The 17,055-nt window shown below is 51.4% G+C and overlaps 1 protein-coding gene across 4 annotated transcripts in view; it reads left to right on the top strand.

Annotated features, from left to right (window-relative positions):
• Nucleotides 1-2,620: 2,620 nt before the first annotated feature.
• The window catches only part of Clstn3 (calsyntenin 3), a 39,033-nt gene continuing 24,598 nt past the window's right edge, over nt 2,621-17,055 (top strand). For 2 of the 4 annotated variants that reach the window (XR_003709618.1, XM_028754374.1), the window contains exons 1-10: nt 2,621-2,908; nt 3,224-3,295; nt 9,744-9,852; nt 10,383-10,537; nt 12,726-12,848; nt 13,239-13,434; nt 15,018-15,226; nt 15,720-15,869; nt 16,119-16,304; nt 16,687-16,968. Coding sequence is in view for 3 of the 4 variants with exons in the window: in XM_028754374.1 (XP_028610207.1) it covers nt 10,474-10,537; nt 12,726-12,848; nt 13,239-13,434; nt 15,018-15,226; nt 15,720-15,869; nt 16,119-16,304; nt 16,687-16,968 (1,210 nt within the window). In the remaining variant the exon portion in view is untranslated. Of the gene's footprint in view, nt 2,909-3,223; nt 3,296-4,279; nt 4,475-9,743; nt 9,853-10,382; nt 10,538-12,725; nt 12,849-13,238; nt 13,435-15,017; nt 15,227-15,719; nt 15,870-16,118; nt 16,305-16,686; nt 16,969-17,055 lie in introns of those variants that run through there. The other 2 variants (XM_028754375.1, XM_028754376.1) reach the window with 2 other exon arrangements.

The following is a 17,055-nucleotide window of genomic DNA, read 5'->3' as shown; positions in this document are numbered from 1 at the left end:
TGGAACACAGGAGGAGGCGGAGCTTAGAAATGAGAACGCTCAGGCAGAGTGCCCTTCTAGCCTAGTGGAGGCCAGCCACAGTGTGTGTCTTCCCTGAAGAGATTACTAAAGGAGCATGCTCCCTGGTTGAGTCTAAACCTAAACCACCCACATCCTAGAAGTGGTGTGTGGACCTTCATCTTACAACAAACATCTTCAGTAAAGGCTCCTTCACCCACTGCCTATATGGGTGGCTTGTCAACTGGAGGGGGTTCTGCTATACCCTGCAACATCCCTTCCCCCACAAAGACGAGTTCACAGGTGAAGCCGTGTTTGTGTCTCAGCCACTGAGCTGTATGTTTCTCTGTTCTGCTCCCTACCCCTCTAGTTATGACTCTGGTACATTCATCTGCAGAGTCCAACCTGTCCCATCTGTGCTGTTCAGAAGTACAGTGGCTACCACGGAATGAGTGGGGAGCAACTTCACAGAGAGGGGGTGCTGGCATCTAGCTGCCCCTCCCCATGTGGCACTGGAGACCCAGAGGGTATGTGTTTTTATTACAGTAAAGATGACGATGGTTTCCTTGCAGCTGTGTCAAGGGGATGAAACAGCGTTTTCCTAAAATAACCAGGAAAAGAGAAGAACCCAACTGGGGCGGGTGCAGGGATAGAAGGCACGAGAGCAGATCAGTTGTGAGCAGAAGAGGACAAAGCTCCGAGGCGAAGGAATGCTTGTGACCATCCGGCGTGATCTCAACAGTGACTTGTCCAGCTTTTAGCTCTGCTGTGGGCCACAGGTGTAGGCCAGTGAAGAAGTCATTGTTGTGAACACGAAGGAAGAGGGGAAGGGGTTGGCTATCCAAGAGGTCAGCTCAGGAACTTTGGAAAGGTCACGGGACACCTGGCCCTCCAGAAGGGAGATGCTAGTTAACATTCCTCAGACCACAGGGGTGGTGGTGGAACTGACCTGAGGGTCGGGACACATTCCACAGAATGGACTACCCATAGACATCTCATTCCCTAAAGACCAATCAGTTTAAAAGTCACACTGTTCTGCCAGTCATATTGTGCCTAGTTGCTGTTTCTCTAGAAACTGTATAAAAGCTTACTGAACGAGCTTCGAGTGGCCGCCTCTCCTTTTAGATGCAGGATGACTCCAGCATGCTACAACAATAAAATTCCTCTTGCTTTTTGCATCGATTCCTGGCTCCGTGTGGTTCACTCAGGGAGTCCCCGGTAAGCTAAGGCTTGCCAGAATCTTACACTATCAGGGAGGCTTTAGGATACTCTAACACTGCCACGTGCCCACACACGCCACAAACAGAAGTGCCATGTCCTAGCAAAGCTCCACAGAGTGTTGCAGTGGGGGAACAAACGGACACACAGACAAATGGGAAGCTGGGGCAGGGCGAACTGGGCTCTCAGGTAGAGAAGCCTCAGCATCAGGGAAGCCCAGTGTTATTTTACACAGTTGAATAGGGAGGTGAGGTTGTTGCAGACAGATGAATCGAGGGGGCAGGGTTAAGGGTCAAGAAGACCAAAGTGGGGGACAGACTGTTCCCCCTGCCTCCCCCCAGATAAGGGAAGCCCTTGCTACCTCATTCCCTAAGGACCAATCAGTTTAAAAGTCACACTGTTCCGCCAATCACGTTGTGCCTAATGGCTGTGCTGTATTCTAACCCTGAAAACTGTATAAAAACTGGCCAAACGGGCTGCCAGGGGTCGTGATCTCTCTTTTGGATGTAGGATGACCCCAGAGCGCTGGAACAATAAACTCCTCTTGCTTTTGGATGGATCTCCAACTTTGTGTAGTTCACGGTGGGGGGGGGGGTGCGCAGTCCCTGGTAGCTAAGGCTCGTCAGCCTTACAGCAATAAAAATAATTTTATGGTTGAGGAACTGTATTAAAGGGTTGCAGCATTAGGAAGATTGAGAACCACTGCTGTAGGCGCTCAGTCTTCAGGCCAAAATCATTTGGGAGGTGTACCGTGTAATATTAAAAAACAATCCACACTGTCATCTGTTCCCAGCCCGGTACAGAGGCCGCATGTTTCCCTTTTGCTAACGGTTGTCCTACCAAGGCTGGCTCTGCCTCTCCAGAGCTCCGAAATCGCTCTCTCCACCCAGGGGCTGACTGCCACCAAGCCCGCTCAGCACTCCCAAATTTGCACGGCTAGCTGGGGCACACTCCCGCAAACCCACGCTCTGCCATGGTTGCCTTTCCCTGGAGCTCGGCTGAATTGCCTCAAGAAGGAAGACACCAGACAATCTTAATTTAGAATCAACAGATAACACAATCGCTGGGTGCAGAACCTAGCATCCTAAAAGTATCAACTATTCTGTGTTAGAAATCTTCTGCCTTGCTTCGCCGTCCAAAAGGAAGTTCCTCTCTTCTTGCTTTCTTTTCTGGGACTCAGAAGTCCCGCCTCCTTCTCGCCCAGTGATTGGCTTCTTGTATTTATTATTATAGTCAAATAGGGGCAAATTCCACTACAGGGAGGGGAAGGCTACGTTCTGCGCACACTGTCAGCATTTGCAATAGGACCTGGAAGGAAGGCGTGGCCATGGCCATTTCCCGTGGGTCCAAGTCATTGGAACCCTTGGTACAGCCCCGCCCTTGTCAGCCACACACATCCATTCGGGCTTACACACATAGCCAGGCCTTTCTCCACTCTCCACACAGAAGACAGGCGTGACAGAACAAGTCACGCAGCCTGTGTGGATTTTTGTGGGAGAAAAGTGTTCCGTGCCCATTTGTGTGGACTCTCGACTCGAAATTACAGGAGGGCACCAGAGGGCACCAAAGCTTAAAGACGGAGAAGCTGCTAACTCAGGCTTGAACCGAAGGAGAGCCGGAAGCTGTTTAGTGTGGAAAGATGATCCCGAGGGAGTCTGTAGATGTGGAGGGAGCCCTCAGTGAAGAGGAAAACGTGAGAAGCAGGACCATCCCTCTGCCTGCTGTTAAACGTCCCATTAGTTCTCAGGAAGGCAAGAGTGAGTGGCAAACACAGTCAGAAGTATGCACGCCCCACTCCATGCTGATGTAGTATCTTTCTTGGGTATGACGGGGTGGACTGTATTGGGGATTATGGTCTTGGGCTTCAGGCTGGGAAGCTACAATTCTGCTTCATCCAGATCATTCTAGATGAGTTTCCTGTCTGGACAGCCCAGGTAGGGAGCTCTGCTGACTAACTCCACTTCTCTGGAGATCAGTCATTCATACTTTGGCATGATTATCTCCTTAGTGATATCTCATCGGCATTGCCGTTTGATGCTTCGTCTGAACCTGTGCAATACAATGCTCTGCTTCCGTTTAGGTAAGTTCTACTTATTACACATTCAAATAGCAATAGCCAGTGTTTTCCTGTGTATACTCTGCTCCCAGTACACGGCTGAATGGCGGTACCTGGAAAGTTCTTGGAGTTCTTGGAAAAGGAGGTATTCTTGGTATTTCCTTCGGTGACTGGTGAAACACTATTATCTGCCAAAGGCCCCCTCAATCTGACTATTGGATTGGTGTGGATAGTTAGCCCATTTTTGTCCCCTTGGGATCTAGGTAGTCCCTGGTGAGGGAGACAGTATTCGTTGAGGAGCACAGATACCCACAGAGCTGGTCTTGGCCAACCCTGGTGGCTGAGACCCAAGGGTGAGGAGGGCAAGGAGCCGCCTGTTTTGGCTCTTGGTCTCAGGGTCTGGGGAGCAGAGGCCTAGCTTGTCAATGTAGCCACTCCATAGATTATGGAAATAAGCATTGGAACTCCTGGTCATATTCCTGGGGTCTAAGTCTTTGGTGACCAAAGCCAACCGCTGCAGGAAGTTTCACATCCATCAGGAAGCATTAGGGGCGGGGCTCACCCTATCTGTGACCGTTGACCTTTTTCCTGCTTTTTCTTTACTCACATGTTGGTCCCCTTGACAATCATCTCTTCCTTGTAAGGATGAACGGAGGTCGATTTGAATGATGGACACAGTCTTGTGAGGCTGTTATTGTGGGCTTGGGAAGGGGGAGTGTGCACGTATGGGCTGTGGTATAGCCGGAATGTTGTATAAAATAGGGTTGAACTGGGCAGCAGTTGCGGAGTAGCGCCATCTGCTGGCCACAATGAGAACAGCACTCTAGAGTCTTAGTGGCTTGAGCCTCCTCACTCCTTGGTGTTGCTTCTGGAGCTGCTCAGTCCTACTCCGAGTGTTTGTGTAGCTTTGGGTGATCTGGAGGATTCTGGATCTTGCTGGGGTAGAGGGTGGGGACTTGTGGTGTGGGTGGTGTGAACCCCTGAGTCATAGTGGTTCTGAAGGACTAAGTTCAACGCTTTAGCTTATCTGACTGACACCCACCGAAGAGCCTTCCAGCTCCGTGGGTAATGGCTGGCTACATAGGGACCATCTTCCTGTGCTGCCAGGAGGGACACGGTAGGATCCAGCAGTGCCCGGAGGTTATTTCTGAGGATTCGCCCCTTCCCATTGTGCAGAGGACATTTAGAAAGGCTGGACAGATGGTAAAGTATCCAGTCCAACTCCGAGTTCTTTTCCAGACTCGCTCTGAGATCAACATAAGGTCAAGTGTAGTTCTTGAGCAGAGCCCTAGTTACCGACTTTTATGGGTGAGGGCCCTAGCTGTTGCAGGAAGAGGAAGCAGGAGCCTTCACTTGGTAACAACAAAGACTTTCTACCCCCTCCCTTTTCAAAGACCAGATCTCACTAGAATAGCCCCGACTGAGCCTCAGACATGTCTTCCTCCTCTCTCAGGCTCCCCCAAAGCTGACATTTTGGATATTGTCACCCAGCACTCTGCTCTGAGCCAGGGACAGGCCCCATCTTCATAAGATCAGTTGTGTCTGCTCGAGCCAGATTGCTGCTGCCGAGCTTGTTGACTGTGGGCACTCCCTCATCGCAGGAGGGGTAGAGAGAATCACTCGACCCTCACCTGAGTATCCGAACACTCCCTTCACATAGCTGTATTGCAATTTTACCCCAATTGTACATGGCCTTCGAGGTCTCAGGGTGTGGCTAGGATATACAGGCTGGGAGGGGGGAGGGGGAGAAAGCTCCGTCTATGCAGCTCTGAGCCAGCCATCATTCATGCTGGTGTAGACTTTCCAGTGTGGGTGGTTGGGATCATCCATACCCCGAAAGCAAGGCCAATGAACGCATCAGTTCCCTCAGAGGGACTTTGGTGGAAAATACTTTGATTTGTTGTTGTGACTTTAGAAGGGTGGAAGCTGCCTATTCTTCCTCCTACGTGCAGGGAGAAAATTCTTGCAACAGATATGTACTGCCATACCTGGCTTCCAGGGGCTTTCTGACAGCCACTCCTCAACCCTTCCCACCTCACTTTGTCTTACTCCTACACTGAGCCCTTTTCTGTCTCACACTTGATCCACAGACTTTTATTCTGAAGGAACTAAGTCCTCTAGAGGGAAAAGGCTGAGGCTGAGGCTGGTACTGAACCAGCTCCGCCCTTCTGGCTGCTTTCAGGACAGTGACCCTGGAACTCTAAGCTTCATTGTATCCAGCTGTTCCTCTTGTCCAGTATTCCCAGCCTTGCTGGCTTGTAAGCAGAGGGTCTCTACAGTCATCCCCGCTGGTCCTTTCTGTACCCAAATGTAACTTATTCTTCCATCCCCTGGTCCTGTCTGCTGTCTCCTCCCTCGCTCCCAAGCCCATTAGCTGCCCATGGTTTTCCGTCATGGAAGACCGGCCATTACTTGGAAGCTTATAGCTTCCTCCAGGCTGTACGAGTCTTGCTCAGACTAATTCTTTGCTCTAGTGTGTGGGAGAGATGCACCCTCGATGGTGGGTGAGGTGGAGTCTATGGTCCTCTGTGGGCATGGCCTTGGATCTCATTCTGGTAAATGCATAAGGTTTTCTGAACAATGAAGACAAATGAGACCCCCCCCCAAGGAGATTGCTCAGGGGATTAGCCTGATGATCGGGTTGGACCCCTCTGAGACTCACACGGTGGAAAGAACTGATGCTGTAAGTTGCTCTTCTTCCTTTCCCTCCCCTCCTTTCCCCTCCCCTCCCCTTCTTTCCCCTTCCCTCCTCTCCTCTCTTCTCCCCTTTCCTCTCTTTTCCCTTCCCTTTTCCTCTTTCTTTCTTTCATTCTTTCTTTCTTTCTTTTTTGTTTTGTTTTTCGAGACAGGGTTTCTCTGTGTAGCCCTGACTGTCCTGGAACTCACTCTATAGACCAGGCTGGCCTCGAACTCAGAAATCTGCCTGCCTCTGCCTCCCAAGTGCTGGAATTAAAGGTGTGCGCCACCACTGCCCGGCTCTTTCTTTCTTCCTTTCTTGAGTTTGAGCTTAGAACTCTAGCACTGAGCCGTGCCTGAATCCCCTCCCCTTCTTTCAAATGTGAGTATGAGCATGTCTGTGCAGGCGTGTGTATGGTTGCCGTTCACCTCCTTTGAGACAGGGTCTGTCATTAGCCTGGAGATCATCACTTCTAACAGGCTGGTTGGCTAACGATCCTCAAGTACATTGTTGTTGTCTTCAGACACACCAGAAGAGGGCATCAGATCCCATTACAGATGGTTGTGAGCCTCCATGTGGTTGCCAGGAATTGAATTCATGACCTTTGGAAGAGCAGTCAGTGATCTTAACCGCTGAGCCATCTCTCCAGCCCCCGCAGCATTCTTGTTATGGTGAAACTGCCTAAGTTGTTCAGACTGGCCCTGAATTCTGTAGTCTAGTCGGGCCTTGAATTTGCAGTCTTCCTGCCTCAGCCTATCAATATTACAGGCCTGTGTCACTAGGCATGGTTCATAATTGAGAATTTCAAGGAAGGGAAGAAAAGGCACAGAAGTCAGAATGAAGGCTGATGTTCCTGCGAAGCTGTATAGAGACCGAGGAGCTGGCACATCCTCTTAAGTAGCCTTTGTTTGGAATGTAAACGAACCATCGAACCATCGCTGAGTGATCTAAGCTAGAGAGTGACATGCTCATTTTTACTTTTTTTAATGAATCCTGTGACTACGGGTTGTGCAGCCTGGGTTAGAGGAGGATTAAGACTGGGGACCGATTTGGGGCAGGTGAGAAACAAAGACCTTAGTTAGGAAGAAACAGACACTTATCAGAGAGCCATAAAATGAAAATAGATCATAAATGCCAGCCACATATGCAAACCATCCTAGAAGACCTACTAGAAGACCAAAGAGAGACACGAAAATTGAATTTTAGGAATATAATTTTGTTTAATATAAACTCTTCAAAATATTGTAATTTCAGCATGTGATCAATAAGAAAGTCAGACGCGTTCTTTGATGCTATTTTACAATGCAGTATGTAGTTTAGACTTAGCACATTTCCATTTGGACTAATTACATGCCAAATAGCTACTATTTTGGCTAGTGCAGAAAGTTATTCTGGATGTGGTGTGTGTGTGTGCGTGCGTGCGTGCGTGCGTGCGTGCGTGTGTATGGGGGCCATAAGTAAGGAAGCAGGGACATCAATCAGTGTGGCATAAGTCTGGCTGGCGATTGCCGTCCACAGACACAGTAAATACAGAAGTGAAGGTGCTCTGGGCCCCAGGGAATAATGACCTTGAGCACCCAAATAGCAGTGTCTTCTAGACAGGCGAGGGCATCACTCTGGGGCTCAGGCAGTGGTGTGGCTGGAGGACGGATGTCAAGGACAGTTCAGGTGGCAGCAGAAGGCATGGGAGCAGGTGACTTAGCTCACAGTGTACAGGCCAGAGAAAGAAAGCCAAAGTCCTGTGGGGGCTCTGGTGTCAGGGTTAATTAGTAGGGGACTCTGTCTGCAAAGGTGACTGAGAGGGACTATGTAAGAAGCAGGAAAAGTGTCTAAGGAGACAAAGTGAGAGACTCAGACCCAGTGCCACAGGCTCCAGGAGGAACAGATGTTGGCTCATTGGCCTGTCCTTTGTGTTTCCTGTGACTGATGATGCAAAGGGGCAAGGAAGAGACTGGGGAGACGGCTCAGCAGTTAAATGCCCTTTCTGCCCTTTCTGCCCTTCCAGAGGCTGTGCGTTCATTCCCCATTACCTACATGGTAGTTCATGACTGCCTGTATCTCCAGTTCCAGGGGACCCAGTGGAGGCACAGACCCATGGAGGGAAAGTATCCATCCACATAAAAATATTTAAAAGACGATAAAATAAATTATTCCATTAAAGACATAGAATGAGTAAGGAAGAAGTAAGAAGGGATTGGGGAGTACAGGAGTTTGTTGGTCTCAGGGACTGTTATTTGGGGACCCCATGTCCTGCTTTGGTGGTCACTGTCCCTGGCTTGGGCTGGAGGACTCACAGTGCCCTGTGCCCTGTCAATGCAAGGGAAAGCACCTGGCGTTTTTATCCATCCACAAAACTTAGATCCTCCCCAAACTCTGTTCCCAACTTGGGTTCCATAAAGTAGTTCTAGAAGGTGCTAAGAGTCTTCATCCTTATGTGGTTTCACTGAGGGCTGATCTTCCCCGCCCCCATCCCCAGCGGCACTACCTTTCTCAGACCACTGATGTCTGTGGGGGCTGAGACTTAGAGCTTTCCTGGCCAGCCAGGTGCATCCTGTTTGCAGTAGCTCTGACAAGTCTGTGAGAGGCAGGGAAACGGATGCTAAGCCATCAGGTGGGATGTTGGGTGACTGAACCTTCCAATGTTGTCCCGCTCTTCACAGTGGGACCTAAAAGAGTAAGAGGCTGGGAGGAAGGGTCTGGAAAGGTGACATCATTACTTAGGATATTTAGGTAGTGTTCCAAGTTCTTTTGGGACAGGTTGGGAGGGAGACATTGTTCCCAATATAGACAAGAATAGACTGAGGAGTGGGGGGGGTGTCTGGGAGAGGAGACTCACAGACTCTAAGTTAGTCCCCACACACGGTGTGGGAAGGTCCAGCTACCAGGGCTTTAATAGGGCTGGGCCCTTGCTGCAGTAGGAGATGCCGCGCCCCCCTGCCCCGCCCCAATGATGAGCTCTGGTCTGGTGTCTGTAGCCCTGGAGCGAAGGAGCTGAAGGAGACTTAACAAAGTCATGCCTGGCTTCAGCTTTTGCTGTGGAACGACCTTGGAGCTGTCAGTCATTCAAAACTTGAACTCTCTGAGAGTCAGTTTTGGCCTTCCTGCCCTTTCCGGCAGGTTAGGGAACTCCGAGGGGCGGGCTCCCACTGGAGGCTGCTGGGTCTGGTGCGGCAGTGTGGAGCAGCTGTGAGTTCTGGCTTTATTCTTAGACTGAGGAGAAGGGGAGGGAGGGGACATTCAGAGGTGTGAGGAGGAAGGTGAAGACAGCCTGGAGACAGGAGCCACATTTAAGAAAGGCCTGGACCCTAGGTCTTCACTGCCTCCCTCACCATTGACTGAACATGGATCTTAAACGGGTGTTCTCGGTCTTCTGGGGCATGTATGGGGAGGCAGAGGACATGACACTCAGTGAGAGATGAGTTCAAGAGAAGGCAAGGGAGGGCTGAGAATTTTATACTCTTTAATTTGGGACCCAGGGTTTCCCTCTCAGGTCCTGAATACCATCACCCCTGAGCCCTTACCACGGCACATCATAACGGCTTAGGGGATATTGAAATCATTGTATACCCTGTCTTCAGCTGCCCATTTGTCTTCCAAAATGGCCCAGATGCAGGTGAACTGCCCTTACAGGAGCGTGTGGAAAAGGCCAAAGGGAGTCCTTCCTCTTCCTCATCTCAGGGCTTTTGTCTTCAGGAATTTTTTTGTTTTTGTTTTTGGTCTGTCTATCTGTCTGTCTATCTGTCAGTCTGTCTGTTTTTTTTTTTCTTTTTTCTGGCCTTCCTCTGTCTCCCGCAGGGCCCTGAGTTGGAACTGAAATGCTAGAATTTCATCCTCCAGGTTTTGCCTCCAGGTTTCCAGAAAGCACGCAACAAGGACTAGCTAACGGAATGGGCTGTAAAAAGAGGTTAGTGCAGAATTGGGGGTGGGTGACGTGGATACTGCCTCTCTTGGCCACCCTCAAGTCTGTTGACGTCTCTGTCTCACCCCATCTCCTGGCTTTCAGCTAGGTCTTCTGATGTCCTTCGCATCTTCTACCCCCTCCAAGGCTTTCCTGCTTCCTCTCTAGCCCCCGCAGTTCCTCTGCTCCCCCAAACTGCAGCCAGGGGAAAAAGCCCTAACACATTCTCCCGCCCCTGCTCCCCAGTCGCATTGGTTCCCTAGCCCCCCTTGCAGCACCTGGCGCCCCCGGTCTTCTAATTGGCCAGCGGCCCCATCAATCCTTGCCTGGCTGTGCTGACGTCATCCTGCAGTAGCGGGGATGGGGTGGGAGTGAGAGAGAGCGAGCGACAGTGAGGACGCTGGGCTGGAGATTGAAGAGAAGCTACTGCAAGTCCCCCATCTCAGCTACCCAGCGGGTCTTCACGCATCTGCTATATGGACTAGCGTGGTCAGCAGGCCCCTTTCTGATCTTGTCCCCTTGCCCTCTCCTCGTAGAGTCTCTGCATCTCTCTCCCAAGGTGGCATTAGCAGGCTTGAGGCTCCCAGGGGATAGGAACGCCTGGCCTGGCGTGCTTAACACCGCATCATGACCCTTCTCCTGATGTCCCTCCTGCTGGCTTCTCTGCTTCAGATCAGCTCTGGCAACAAAGGTGAGATAGACGGGGATGGGGGCCTCAGAACTGGGGCGTCAGGCTGAGCAATGTGGGGGTGCGGAGGGAAGGGGATGTTGAGGCTCTCTGGCGTCAGAGACAGGTGTCCTTTCCTTTCTGACCACCCCCTTTCCATCCTTTCCTCAGACCCGTTCTCACTTCCAAGGGCCAGCTCCTCCTCTCTGGTCCATCTCTACATGTGCTTGCCCAGCGTGCTGCCTGTCTTTGGTCTCTACTCCCACCTGGGGTCTCTCTGCCCCCTCCCCCAACTCCTCCATGCTGGTAGATACCTCCTGTCTCAAAGGGACTTGCTCCCCGAGGGTGACATTCCCTCAGGTTCCGTTTCACTGGGTGTTCCTGCTCACTAAGGGCGTGTGGCAGATCCAGCTGGCTGTCTTCATCCCTTCCTGGGGAGAAACTGTGTACCACAGCTCAGCAATTCTGAGCACGTAGGGTTTTTCGTGTCTCTCTGCATCCATACCCTTCTGCCTGCATCCTCTGGGTTGTGGGTTACCACAGCTGCCCTCTCTGGCAGACAGCAGATAAATTCAGCTGGGTGAGACTGTCAGAGGGAAGGGGAGGGTGGGGCCAGGGGCAAAGGGTTCAGGTAGCTAGAGGGGGGCAGAGAAAGGCTGAAAGGGCAGAAAGGGGTTTGGGGGTGCTCCAGGGAGGAGGTGAGAAGGGAATCTGAGGAGGGAAGGGAGGATGAGGAGTGGGAATAAGAAACGGATCAGAAAGGTAGAGGCAGAAGGAGGAAAGGAGAGAAGTGGGGAAGGAGGGAACCAAGGAAGATCCAGGGAGCAAAGAAGGTATGAAGAATGGATACAGGACAGCAGAGAGACATAAGACAGGGACAGGGAGGAGGGCTCGTTTGCTAAGGGCAAAAAGACAGGGTTGTAGGGTGCCTGGCTCTGCCCTTAGTATCCTCTACTCTTCTGACTGCTGTCTTCTAAGTCTGGCTGGAGCTCCTACCTCAGGATGGTCCTCCTGGCTCCCAAGCCTCTTCTCACTTCCTGTTTGGCCTCCTGTACACCATCTTGAGGCTTTCTCTTCGGCCATTAGGGGAGAGGGTTATGGTGGTTATCACCACTAAATGGAGAGGCCTGCAGATACCAGGATATGATTGGTTGGGCTGTGGTTACAGGAGTGAATAGAAATTCGAATTTCTTGCTCATCATGAGATACTGGGGTGAGAGCCCTCTGGTGACTCAGTTTCCCTCTGATGATCTATCTTCATGTCTGGCTTTGGGAACATGGGTGGGCATAAAGGGGTCAGGTGGAGCAAGTGGTGGAGGCTGGTTCTAGGGATGAGAGAGAACAGACATATATGCTTTCCTGGCAACCTCTTAAGAGCTTGAAGGAAGTTGGTCCCGGGGAAGAGACCCTACTTGAGAGGAGTCTGGTAGGAAACGGTGTGATGTGGGACAGACAAAATTAGGGTTCAGACAGGTCCGTGAAGGAGCTGAGGGAGTGTGGGGTGTGGAGGTCTTGAGAGGACCTAGAATGTACTGGTTATGACTGCATTCTCTTGGGTGAGGGATTTGCTGTGTTTCTAGGCCAGCTCCATAATCCCTTAGGATGTGGGCTCTGCTGGGTCCAGGCACAGCGCTGATTTCTCTGTTCCTCCCCTCCCCTCTGCCCCCTCCTGCTGTCCTATATAATTGTCTTCTTCCCTTTCTCCTTTTCTGGGAGAGTAGCCTGGAGTCTAGGCCCGACTTGGAGAAGTATAGGGTGAAGGATTGAAATTCAGCAGGTGTGGCGTAGGGGTGGGAAGGGGGGTAAACCACTGAGATTTCAGGAAACTGGGCTCTACTCTTGCCCCCAGCCTTAACTCTGCCTTCATTCTCCCCGTCCTTTCTCAGGACCTTCTGAGGGCTCACCATTGTTTCCTGAGTCCCTCCATCGCCATTTCCTAAGGCAAAAAGACCTTCTAGGAGATTCTCTACCCCTAACCATGATTCTCAGGGAGAGACAGTGGTCCCTTCCCCAGAGGAAGGTAGTTGCCGTGAAAGTGCTCTCCAGTTATAGGAGAAGGCCGTGACCTCCTACAGAGAGTCTCTGGATCCTTCTGTAGCTCATCCTTTTCCCTCTGGCGAGGCGGCAAAGCATGGAAAGGGTGTTGCTATTGGGTGCATCCTGGGAGCAGAGGGTCAGCTCACGTTCTCTCTTCTCCCTGGGGTGGGGCCAGCCAACAAGCACAAGCCGTGGATCGAGGCAGAGTACCAGGGCATTGTCATGGAGAATGACAACACGGTCCTGTTGAATCCACCGCTCTTTGCCTTGGATAAAGATGCTCCGCTCCGATACGCAGGTAACTGGCAGGATTTGAAAGTGGGTGGGAAGGCAGAAGACAAGGGAGGGGTGGGGGCCCAGGTAGTGAGAGCAATGGGAAGGTAGGCACAAGCCTGGGAAAGCATCAGAGGAAGTGGGCGTAAGAAGGGGAATGGGCTGCACTGACAAACCTAAGATGCAATGGAGGCTGCCAGAGTCGAGCAGCCAGGGATTAAACACTGTCTTAGATTATGGACCTTAGACCTGCTGGTTCTGAGCTTGTTGCTCAGGGAAGCTGGAGGTCACTGATATTTCATGTCACCAAGAGAAGGGTCTAGAGTTTGGGAGGAGATGTGTAACTGGGCATGGCCCAGCCAAGGAGTCAGAGGGCTGGTCCCGTGGAATCTCACTTCTTTTCCTGCCTTGCCAGGTGAGATCTGCGGCTTCCGGATCCATGGATCTGGGGTACCCTTTGAGGCTGTGATCCTCGACAAGGCAACAGGTGAAGGGCTGATCCGGGCCAAGGAGCCTGTGGACTGTGAGGCCCAGAAGGAGCACACCTTTACCATCCAGGCCTATGACTGTGGCGAGGGGCCCGATGGCACCAATACCAAGAAGTCTCACAAGTGAGGACGGCTATCTGTTATGCGACCCTTCTCCCTCCTTCAACAATGCTCTCTGAGAGACAGGGCTCTCCTTTGCTAGCTAAGACTGTGATGTTCAGTTGAACAAGTTCAGTCATTTCAGCTGCTTGTTAGCCCAGGGTAGACCAACCCAAACCTGAGTGGGCATGGAACCCATGACCTCACCTATGCCTGGGAAACACTCTATCAATGGACTGTATCTCCAGCCCCAAATTTACTATTGCAAAGTTACTGCTGACCCACTTTGTCCTTTCTCCTATGTCAACTGATTATTGTTTGTTCTAGCATAAAAACAGTGTTCTCTTAGTCCCTGACCGTACTAACTGAATGTCACCCCACCCCTGCCATTCATAGAGTTTAGGGATCTCTGCTCAAGGTCACCAGCAGACAGGAGGGTTCAGTGACATCTCACTCTACTTTGCCGTTTGAACCCTTGGACAATGTACTTAGCCTTTCTGATCTTGCGTCTCCTTGTCTATGAGGCAGATACATGTTGCTGGGTATATTACAGGAGGTGGTGTGTATAAAAAGCACGTACCTTTGCACCAGGGGCATTGTGATGGTTGAGAGACAAGCAAATTCCACACGCAGCCAGACCTATTCCAAGTGCCCCCTCTGGTCCATTTGCAGCACATAGCGTACATCAGGCTCCTGACATACACACGGCTTAGAGGGGCCAGGGAGGGTAGGGGTGGTTTACCATAGAGAGGATTGGGCCTCAGATATCAACATCCATTGCCAGCTAACTTCTCGCTTGAGAATGGGGAAAAGATCGGTAATTAGGAATCCTGGATCACCGAGGGGCATCAGAGATCAGAAAGGTCTTTGTGACTTAGTTTCCCATTTAGAGAGAAGACCTTTGCCTCTGAGCCTCGGAGCCTGGCTCTTGGCTAGAGGCAGGGCATAGAATGATGTTCCTAGACCTGGCTCTGTTGGTCTGGGAAGGGCCATGGCTGACATGTACAGTTTAGGCAGGTGAACTACTCAGTTCAGACAAAAAGGACTTCCAGTCAAACGCCACTTCCCTGATGGCTGGTTTTAACTTTTTTTTTTTTTGTAGCTTTTTCATCTCTTCTGTAAGATTAGACTTTTGTTAAGTCAGGGACCTTTTGAATTTTTTTTTAAATATTTGATTTAGTTTGTTGCCTTTCCCCTCACCTTGGCACTCTAATGAGGGCTCCCAGATACACGCAGAGCTGTCTGTTATGGAGCATGTGGATAGACAGAGAGGTCAGTCGAAGGAGATTGGTGATGTGCTGAACCTACTTGCCATTTTCCTCCTCATCTGATGTAGCCTTCTGGACAAAAATCACCAACATGGCTTCTGATATTCTCTAGGGCTTGTTCCTTCTCTCCCACGCCATTGGCCCCTTCCTTGAGCCCTCTCCCTCGTGTGGTTCTATATCTGTTATGTACAGCCCAGTGCCCTGTGGAGGGGGATGAGCAGTCTCAGGGTACACCGGCCCCCTCTTGCTCTCAATCCCGATCCGGATTCCCGATTGCAGTTTTCTCAGTGCCTGCAGCTGGCTAAGGCCCCCACATCTATTCTGTGCCTATGCTTTCAGGGCAACCGTGCATGTTCGGGTCAACGACGTGAACGAGTTTGCCCCGGTCTTCGTGGAGCGTCTGTACCGTGCTGCAGTGACCGAGGGGAAGCTGTACGATCGTATCTTACGTGTGGAAGCCATTGATGGTGACTGCTCCCCTCAGTACAGCCAGATCTGCTACTATGAGATCCTTACACCCAACACCCCCTTCCTCATTGACAATGATGGTGAGTCTTCTCCTGGCCGCTCGCTGCTCCACATCCTCTGCTCTCCCGATGAGTGACACGACATCATCCTCTCAATTCCCGCCTCTCCCTCCAGACCCTTATTCCTCTCTTTGCCTCTATGTGAGACCGCTTCCCCCACCCAGATACTTCCTTTCCACTTTAGGCTGCTATCTGTATGTGTGGATTCTCGGGTTGTCTAGTGTTACCATGTCTTCCTCAAGTGCAGTGGTTCTCAACCTGTGGGTTGTGGTCCCTTTGGGGGCTCGAATGACCCTTTCACAGGGGCCACATATCAGAATCCTGAATATCAGATATTTATATTACAACAGTAGCACATTACAGTTATGAAGTAGCAATGAAATCATTTTATGGTTTGATGGGGGGGGGGTCACCACGACTTGAGGAACTGTATTAAAAGTTCTCAGCATTAGGAAGGTTGAGAACCACTGCTCTAGTGCTCCTGACCTGTCTGCCCTCCCCTTTCCCACCACAGGCAACATTGAGAACACAGAGAAGCTACAGTACAGTGGCGAGAAGCTCTACAAGTTTACGGTGACCGCGTATGACTGTGGGAAGAAGCGAGCGGCAGATGACGCTGAGGTGGAGATCCAGGTGAAGCCCACCTGCAAACCCAGCTGGCAAGGTGAGGGGGGCATTCCGCAGGGACCCGCCGCCAAATCATCTGTCACATCGGTTTTCGATTTTTTTTTTTTAATTTTAATTTTTCTCCTGTCCTGTCTGATGACCACGGAAGGTAGACCAGATGCCGGAAGCACATTTCCAGACATTTCTTTCTACCCTGGACATTTTTTCTGGGAGCCGCAGACAGTCAGCACACATGGCGGGAGGGACTGCCTTGCCATCTGCCTTTCTCTCTGTCTCACCTGTGCAGGCTGGAACAAAAGGATTGAATATGCCCCAGGAGCTGGGAGCTTGGCTCTGTTCCCTGGCATCCGCCTCGAGACCTGTGATGAGCCACTGTGGAACATTCAGGCCACCATAGAGCTTCAGACCAGCCATGTGGCCAAAGGCTGTGACCGAGACAACTACTCAGAGCGGGCTCTTCGGAAGCTCTGTGGTGCGTGCGGCTCCCTCCCCCGGGACCATCCCTTCTCAACCATCCCTCATCTTCCCCGGCCCTTTTCTGAAACTTGACTCCTCTGGTCATCGCAGGTATTGATACCTCCCTGGGTGCTGGGGTGTGTGGGTAGCTTCTGTGCTCCAAAGGGTAGGTAGATAAGGCTCTGGTAAAGGTGTATCGTTGTCGGGCCTGCCACTAGATGCATCGCAGAACAATATCTCGGTGGATGAGATATTGAGAGTTGGTGAGTGGGCTCAGTTAGTAAGAGTCATTTGTAGAAGAGAGAGAGAAAGCGCTCTCCCTCTCTTGTCTTAGAAAGCCCATCTCCTCATCAGCTGCTTCTCAGCTCTGACGCTTGTCCCCTGTGGGGCATCTGCAGGTGCTGCTACTGGGGAGGTGGACCTGTTGCCCATGCCCGGCCCCAATGCCAACTGGACAGCGGGACTCTCAGTACACTACAGCCAGGACAGCAGCCTCATCTACTGGTTCAACGGCACGCAAGCTGTGCAGGTTCCCCTGGGCGGCCCAGGAGGGCTGGGCTCTGGGCCGCAGGATGGCTTCAGTGACCACTTTACCCTGTCCTTCTGGATGAAGCATAGCGTGACCCCCAGCAAGGGGAAGAAGGAGGAGGAGACCATTGTGTGTAACACAGTCCAGAATGGTGAGTCCTAACCTGAGGTGGGACACTGGCTCCTTGTGCTGCATTTGTCACTTGCTATTACCCAGTGAGGACTGTTGACAGGTCTCG

The sequence above is a fragment of the Grammomys surdaster genome, unplaced genomic scaffold (genome assembly GCF_004785775.1).
Source record: "Grammomys surdaster isolate TR1022 unplaced genomic scaffold, NIH_TR_1.0 126013, whole genome shotgun sequence".
Lineage (NCBI taxonomy): Eukaryota > Metazoa > Chordata > Mammalia > Rodentia > Muridae > Grammomys > Grammomys surdaster.
This window is presented reverse-complemented; position numbering and strand designations above follow the sequence as displayed.